The sequence below is a fragment of the Pelmatolapia mariae genome, linkage group LG20 (assembly GCF_036321145.2).
Source record: "Pelmatolapia mariae isolate MD_Pm_ZW linkage group LG20, Pm_UMD_F_2, whole genome shotgun sequence".
NCBI lineage: Eukaryota > Metazoa > Chordata > Actinopteri > Cichliformes > Cichlidae > Pelmatolapia > Pelmatolapia mariae.
In genome coordinates this window covers 39,320,062-39,329,122 of record NC_086244.1, presented here as the reverse complement: position 1 = coordinate 39,329,122, position 9,061 = coordinate 39,320,062, and the positions used below count along the sequence as shown (strand labels likewise).

Here is a 9,061-nt window from a genome sequence, read left to right as displayed (position 1 = left end):
ACTTTAAAAAAATGCAGTTTTCATTCATTCCATAAAACATCTGTACGACCTAAACACAGAAGGACACCTTCAAAAGAATGCCAAGTCAGACTAGTGAAAGTGCAGGTGGACATAATACACTTAAGGCTGAAATTCATTCATTGAGCATCATCACATTGAGCCTTTTTTCTGCGGGTGCCTACTTGCTGTCACTGGGAACTAATCAGAACAGAGCAACCAGCGTGTTGATGAGTAACATTTTGACTGTGAGAACTTTAAATGCCCATCCTGCTTTACAATATCATTAGCTATAACTTCCATATGCACATGAATAAACACGTGTGTGCGTGACACAACAAACGCAAGGTGGTGCTGTTTCGCGTCGTTTGGTTGCATTCAGCCACAGAGCGGCTGAAGAAGAAGAAAGTGGGCAAGGGAGAACCGGTAAATAACCATGAGTCAATCCTGAAGCCGGTCAGGTAGGAATTTCTGTCTGTGATAGTCTCAGTCCACTAACGACGCTGTCATGTCGGATGTCGGTGAGAGCAGCTGGCGCCAAGCTGAAGAACATGACGGCACAGAAAGCGAAGAAGTCCACGAGTCTGTGTGGGGGGCACGTGACCCTGCGCTGACAGTCCCTCAGGGGCTCTGGACCGCACATCACGAGCAGACGAGGAAAAGGCTGGTGCTACATGTTGACCTAAACAACACCATACTGGTGTCGGACGCCGTGACGTGTCAGGGGACTTTGGCTGCTCTGGACTACTTTCTGACCACTGTCACTTGGGGGAAGAAGAACAAACACGGTAAACACGGACTTAATGGTGCTTTTCAGCAACACGCGGGAATGCTAGGAATGTACGTGCACGGGCGCGCGCGCGCGTGTCAGTCAGGTGACACGGGGGAACCTTTTACTTTTTACTCTCTCTGTTAGACCCCCGGAACAATACGTTTACGCGCTTTACAAATACTTGGGCTTGATTGAAATTAAACGCATCATTGGAAAAGTTGAATACCATCCAAAGGGACAGGTTACCTTTTATTTAACGCAAATATGGAATTAAATTCTTATTTTCTTTAATGTTTGGCAGAATGTAAGTTCCACCAAGGCTAAGGGGTTGACATGTTACATTTTATTAATGAATGAAAATTATTATTTCAGTTTAACTTACATAGAGTTTAAAAAAAGCAGTGGTTTTTCAAAAAAGTAAAGGGGAAGTTTATTTTAATGTGCATGTTAAAATCTTGGAAATAGACCCTCCTTTGTCCAGTTGTTTATTGTGTTGTCATTGTTTCTATACAGGAACCTGGGAGTGGTTGAGTGACTCACCCTCACTGCTTCCACCCTGCAGCGAGGCTGTAAGCTACTACTCCCAGTTTGGACGGATTCCTGGTTTCACCTCTGGTGCTGGCCGTCGCTTCCGTAAGGTTCTGGATGAGCACCTGGACCTGCTCTGCTGGCCTGATGGGGTAAAGGTTGGTGTCTTGATAGACAGAGTCGGTGCGGGGGCACTGAGACAAAACCGTTACCCTCTAATTATTCCTTCTTGTCAGATTCTGATTTTTCAGCGACTTCAAAGAAACCCTTTTCACCTGGAATCTGCGTATATGCGATGCAGTTTTGTTAGTGCAGCGGCATATGGGAGGAAACAAGTGCAGCACTCTTCAGTGTTTCATTTTATATTTAAGCTGTGCCTTATCATGCTGCTATAACCAATTTAATATTTACTCATGATTCATTCATTTTCTCAGTTAATTTTCACACAATGTTTCTGACCCTGGTTCTGCTGAAAAGTTTCTTCCTGTTAAAAGGGAGTTTTTCCTTAACACAGTTGCCAGTTACCACAGTATTTTTTCTCTGTATTATTGTGGGGTCTTTACCTTACCTTACTTATATAACTGAATTGAATTTTCTATTCACACCTCTGATTGGGAGTCAGGATGTTGTATGCGTGCCTACATCTGGGTTAGTGGCCAAGTGCTGCTTTCCACGATTAAATCAGCTGTTGCGCTTGTTGCAAACAGGTTGATGCAATTACACAGTGTTAACTGCTTTGTGGCCCTGTGTCTGTTGCAGGCAGACAGAGACCTGTCTGTAAAAGGAGAAGACGGACGCCTGTACCACTGGATCCTCCCGTCCTTCTTCCAGCTGCTCAGAGATCTATCACAGGAAGGTCGTGAGTTTGCCATCGTCTTCCGTACGTTTGGAACCGACCTACCTCGTGTGCTAAAAGCCGTATCCCGAGCACTCGACGGGGCACACCCGCTGTTCCCTGATCTGCCTCAGCTAAAGGTAACTAACACAGGAATACATTCAGCTGTAATACTTGATGAGACTGCACTCTATAATGACAACGTATGTGATAAGTTAGAAATGGCATGAATGGAAGAGCAGGGGTGAAACTGGTTTAAAAAAAAACAAACTGTCCGTCATTGTTCTAGAAGACACTTTTTGGAGCAACATGTAGAGGTTTATAGTCGCAAGACAGTGAATGGACTGAAATAAGTCATTTAGAATCAGGGTGCCTTTCATATGAGGTAATATTTCCAGGATTTGGTTTACCTGCAATGAAAACCTGTTCAGATAAATCAGCGACAGCAGCAACTGTAAAGTTGCACTTTGAGTAGAGTTTTTAATTGGTGCAGAAACTAATGCTACCAGCATTAAAGGTACAGTCAGTAATTTTTTGAGGTTATTTAATAGAAAAACTACTGTACTCGTAAATGTACACACAATACTGTGTAATTTCATGTTTCATTCATGCATTCTCATAAACTTAAATCCATTAAAAATATACTGGAGCAGGTTTGCAGTTTCTGGTTGCCACAATGTTACTCCACCATATTCGAGTCCAGAGGGCTGGGAAGGAGATCTCCCATCTGACTAATGGTGTTTTACATATGTGGCTGGAGATCAGCCACGTACATAGTTTGCCAAAGGAAGAGGAGAAAGACGGTTGTAGGCATTCATGGAGACACATTTAAATTCCTGCCTGCACCTTCAGACTCAAAATATGAAGGTTCTTACCTACGATTTAGTCCTCTTCACCAGAAAAACAAAACCGTGAAGAAAAGAGACAAAGCCAGAGGTCAGTCAGAGGAGTAATGGCGTCCCAAATGATATGTTCCTACAATGTTGATTTATTCAAGGCAGAGTGAGTATATAGAAGCTCCAGCAGTGTATATTCTGACGTCATAGCCCACATCTTTTAAAGCTGCATTTCACGTTCTTGCCTTCACTGCGTTAGTCCATGAGAACTCGTACTCAAAATGGTTCCACTGGAACAATGATACATACACACCACTGGTCTCACTTCCTTCTCAGCTTATAACTGTTGCTGTCATCACTACCTGGAAGTGATACACAAGTAAGTTGTAAATTGTGCTTATATAGTGCCTTTCTACTCTGAGCACTCAAAGCACTTTTTGCCTCACTCATGCATTCATACAAGCAGGTTTTTGTGCTTTCTATCTAACATTCACACATTGCATCAGAGAGTAACTTGGGGTTAGCATCTTGCCCAAAGATATTTGGAGCCACCAACCTTCCACTTATGTAATGTAAGTAAATGACCTGCTCTACCTCTGAGCTACAGCCAGCCGGAGCTACACCTCCAAGTCACCTCCAACCAGGTCTTTTATGTAATCTTATAACCTTAAGCTATTAATGTTGCATGCACATCGAGCTGATGCTTAATCTTACTTAAGAACTTATTTTAGTTACACTTTAAGCCTCACATCATTAAAGAATAGAAGAAGGCAACTTCAAACACTTGTTTAAAAACACTAAATAGGACATGGTAATTAGAAGCCTTATTATTAATGTCTTACTCTGTTGCTCTTTTTATTTATTTTTTATTTATTTATTTTTTGACCAATAGAATTCATTGTAGCTGTGCTGCAAGTATCGTAATTTGTTCAGCTTTTTTTGGGGGTGGGTGGGGGGGGTATTTTAGACTATGCCTGATAAATTAGTGTTGATATTGTGCACTAGATCTTGTGCAGAGCACGATCTTCTGTGCCCTTACACATGAAACCTTCCCCAGACTCAAACATGCATGCACTTGACTCATCACCTGGAGGGTTTTGTACCTGTTAGTGCACTAGAGTGGAACCGATTGATTCAGAGAGAAAAGCAGAGATTGGAAAGGATGGCTGGATAGATATGTGTGGAGGAGGATGGACGAGATGCCCTCAAACTCAGCCTGCCAGCCACAGTTAGCTCTGTGAAGAAGAGCTCAGTGGAAATCTTATTCAAGCAGCCTCCTGTCAGATGCTATTAATCTGTGTGTCGAGACAGACGGAGCAGGGGGGAGATCAATCACAGGAACTAATGTGATTGCTCACTTTGTGAACTTGAGTTGTCTTCCTGCTACTTGGGGGCAGCTGCTCTGCTGTATTTGATGTCAGGTTGCGGGGATGTGTGTACAGGGGGAAAGGCGTTTAATTAAATGAGTTCATTAAACCTTGGTTAGTTTACAGTTCAGGCCAACTCCATCCTAATGTCCTCATCACTGTGTTTGGTGGCATCTGTGTACCTGATTGTAAAATCAGACCAGCACAGCCAGTTATTATTACATCTCTTTAATTTCACATTGGATTTGACTGTATGTTGCAAATGCACCACATGATGGTTTAAGCTTTTTAAGCCAGTAGTTTTAAGTAGAGTACACTGAAAATCCCCAGTGTTTGATTCAGCAGGGAAAAGCAGACCCTGTGAGGCAAAGCATGCAGAGTGATGGGGGACAGACGGTAAAGAAACACTGCGGTAGCTGTGTGCAGAATGGCGCTCAGAGCCAGTGTTAATGTTAAACCGACTACTCGTAGGTCATCCATCCATCTGTGCTTGAACACAAAAGAGACAATGATGATGTCGTGTCTTTAGTGACATAACAGGTTGTCAGGGGTACGAACAGCTGTGTTCAGCTGTACCTCAGCTCAGTGATGCTTTGAGTTAAATGCACATATAAAAAGTGGCAGTGGCGATGTGTACGTTTTATTTATTTATTGCCATGTTTCACTGTTAACATGTTGGAATATGCTGAATAGCACTTAGCATACAGAGATGCTTAAAGGTATTTAGATATAAGGCCAACTGAGGTTATTATAGTAAACTAAAAAACTAAATATAGATATGTTTGTTATTAACTGTAATAACAAAATACCCTAGATCTTTGGAAAACAATGAAAATGAACTAAAATCAAATACAAATATAGAGGAAATAACCTTTTAGTATTTGTTAGTGTTGGTTGTTAAAATTCCCCTGTAGTTACACTGTAATTTCAGATAAAATAGATTTGTTTCATTATATTGACCTGCCAGTACTTAAAGGTAGGTACACTAGAATAAAGGGGTAAAAAGTCACGTTTTTAGAGGAAAGTAAGTTGTTAATGGAGAACAGTCCATTTTACATTTATATTGGTAAAACAAAAGGAAAATGGAATAACAATAATAAATATTAAAGAAAGAAAAATAATAAATATTAAAGAAAGATAAATATAAAATAAATTATTGATAATATTAAAAATGAATGAAATATAAAAACATATGTGTGTGTTTCTATGTATCCTGAAATTCTAGCCTTGTTTGAATTTGGTTTTATGGTTGAGGTTAGACGTATATTTAGGTTAGAGTAAAGATTTCATTTCTAAACTTTGGATGAAATTGTTGATTAACGGCCTCACAAAGATATTTAAACAGATACGCCTGTTTGTGTGCCTGTTGTCCCCAACCCCTCTGCTCACGCTGGCAACAGAGGACAACTTTTAGCTAAAATATGAAGTAGGTGAAGAAAAATGGTTTGTCAGCAAGACAATAAAGGAATCACCACAGAGCTGAGGACATTTTTAAGTATCTACAGTACAGGATGGCAGAGTTGTTGTGCACGTAGCTGCCAAAGCATTTTTAAAATTTCACATCTGCAAGAATTTAAGCTGATTGCACAATTAATTTAGGTCAAGTCTACCAGAGGCCTTATTTTAATAACAGAATAATATCACATAATTGGTTTATTTTTATTTTAGTTTTTGCTTACAACAGAGTTCTTTTAAAGAAGAGCTCTCTGTCTCGTTTCTTTATCTCTGACTCTTCTTCTTGCTCTTGGCTCAGCTGAGCGTGGCTGTGACTCCAGGCAAGATCCGCTGCAGCAAGAAGGGAATCGTCCTGAATCGAGCCGAGGAGCGGGTGTCCTCTCGCGATGGAGAGAGAGGCCTGTACGAGTACTTCAGCTCCGTGCAGGGTCTGGGAGGATTTCAGGACCACTTTGACTGGTATGCAGAAAGCTTCTCTAAGAAAACCTGGCTGTGGATTTTGGGGTTTTATTCTGAGCTTTTCCAAACCTTTCCCTATATTCGTTGTTTTCTGTCCAGGTGGGCTGCTAATTCCTTCTCCATCCGTGGGGGGAAACCAATGTGGGTCGACCCCTTTGACAAGCACGTACAGCACATCTTTATAGATGACAACATACGACAGAATGATGAGGATACTATAGTTAACCCGAAGGTAATAGCACCGCTTTACTCACACAGTTCAGCCTATATCTGGTGAGTTTAGAAAAATAAAGTACACCAAATTAGTTCATGATAATAGATTTAGTATTGTAGGAGGAGACAGGGTCTTGGAAATGGGTTGCTTTTGTGAATGCAACGCTTCTGTAATTTAGAGATGAAATTTTGTTTTCGGCATGGCTCACTAGGTGTTCGCTGCCGTACACCAGCCTGTTGCAGTATGTTTCACACGTGTGCATTTGTCATGTATTTTGAGGCTCTATTATATATAATCCCCAGACTGTGTGTCATAACTGCGTACAGGCTGGTAGATGCAGAGATGTAGGCTGTAGCTGCTTCAGAGCTCCAGAAACTAAACATGACTTCTAACCTTACTCTGGTTTCCTTTTTGTGTGTGTGTGTGTGTGTGTGTGTGTTTTGCAGGTGTTTCTGGACCCGGGTGGCTCAGACACTCGTATAGCCTGCACCTCTGAGCTGTACGATATCACCTTGATCCAAACCGACCTCCTCCGGGCCATTTCTGACCCCAGCTACTTCACTCAGCGTGTCCACATCTGTCTGGAAAACTATGAGAAGAATGTCCAGCAGGGGGCAACCTAGAACACACTTCAAACTTTGCATACTTCCTTTACAGTACATCAGTTTGTCTGTGAGACAACCTGCAGTGCAGACAGGATTAACAGGCAGGCGGGACTATTACACACCAAAGCAGAAGACTTGCTCAAAGTCTAAAGTTCATCCAAACACAAATATTAAGTGGTTACATGAAGAAACAAGTTACATGGACAGGTGGACATAGAAAAAAGCGGCAGCTATGTAAACAGGACTGCAATTCATTAAACGGTTTAAATACCACATATCCTTGATTAAAAAAGGATAACTGTGTAAACACGGAGCACTTCAGTGAGATTGCACTGTCTGCTGTCCTAAAGTGAACTGGGACCCAAGTTTTTGACCCAGTTGAGCACTGAATTGGCCGGGCTGGACTCTTTAATTACACCGACAGCTCTGTGACTAATCACTCCACGGTATAATTGGCCAAACTCTCAAAATTTGGAGGCAGACAGAATAATTGGTGTCAGATATGGAGAAAAGCTCTTCAGCTCTTATTTTAGTTGTGGGTTTTGCTTCAGCTCCCTTTTTCTTTCTTGGGGCGTTGTTTACGTCCACTCAGAACCCAGCGGAAATACTTGAATATTTTCAGGTGACTGAAGCATCTGATTACTGAGTATGTGTTACTTCTGAATGCACTGCAGTCATAAAGTAACTCTTTGTGACAGTTGGCTCAAACTTTGAGCTGTAACCTGGTTCAATATTGCTGTCTTGCTGTCAAAAGTCACCATAATAGATGTAGAAGAGTACATATCGTGCTCCTGATCGGATCCGGTGTCTATGGAGCGCTCAATAAAGCAGGTCTTTTTTTATAGCATATTTTCACCAATGTTTTCCTTGCTGATGAATACACTAATAAGAAAAGTTTGGAGAGAAAGCTTTGGTCACTGTGATAACGTATAAGAAGATAATAAGAAGAATAAGAAGATAATAATAAGAAGAAAAAAGAAAATGCATCATTTTCTGCTTTGTAATGTTAAAAACCAGGTTTTGGTTGGCACATATTGGATATAGCATTTAATATGCCGCTAACAGCCAATAATATCAGCTGACTTTTATCAGTCAGGGTCTAAATCACATGTATACTCTCTGGAAAATCACTCCGACAGTAACTACTACTAAAAATACTCTCCAGTTATCAAGTTTTAACATTATTTAAAAAGTTTTTATTTAAAATGATGTAAATTAAAGGTATTTTATTTATTGAAGATGGGATTCCATCCAAATGTAGTGCACATGTTTGCAATATTTAGAGAAAATCAGCTAAATAAATGCGCTATTTAGTGTTAAACCAGTTTAGAAGAACAGGAATTTTCCTTCCTTTTTTTTTTTTTTTTTTTTTTTTACTTTGAGGAAGCTAAAATGATCTCATAGCTCAGCACACATCAGATCATTTCAGCTGCCATGTTGGTTTCAGCGGACACTGAATTCATGTTTCCACTGAACACTGGGGCATTTTTAAATTTTATTTCAAAGTGCCAGTTAACACATGCTTAAAGACCATGCTTAAACCTGAGTAATTTATTTATTCATACAAAGCAAACTGATTTGTACTTTAATCACAACACTGAACCTTTCAGTAACTTGTGTAAGTTGAACCATTAGGTCACTGGACGTGTGAAAACCACTGACAAATGCAGTCAAATATTGCATTGATTCATACATTTGTATTTTTTGATGGAGGCACCAAAACTTCAACATTAAATCTAGTAAAAACAAAGCCAACACAGCTGTGAACAACTGAGTACTGAGGTGAAATTCCCAAGGTTTGACTATTGTTAAAGGAGATGCTCCCATTGATGTTCAATAAAATGCTAATGCTTTTAATTTTCACGTGTTAGCAAGTGTTTTTTTTTGCACAGCAAAATAAGACAACCTTTGGTGTAATACAAACAAATGCATTCACATAGCACTGCAGCTTTCAATGTACCGATATCATCAACATTATATAACCAAATCCATA

At 40.3% G+C, this 9,061-nt stretch overlaps 1 protein-coding gene across 1 annotated transcript; it reads left to right on the top strand.

The window, feature by feature from the left end:
- The first annotated feature begins 401 nt into the window (after window positions 1-401).
- On the top strand, window positions 402-9,061 carry si:dkey-32e6.3 (uncharacterized). Its single transcript, XM_063464088.1, has 6 exons — window positions 402-785; window positions 1,283-1,455; window positions 2,057-2,272; window positions 6,089-6,249; window positions 6,349-6,481; window positions 6,910-9,061. The coding sequence occupies exons 1-6, from the start codon at window positions 506-508 to the stop codon at window positions 7,084-7,086; spliced, it is 1,140 nt and encodes a 379-aa protein (XP_063320158.1). The 5' UTR covers window positions 402-505; the 3' UTR covers window positions 7,087-9,061.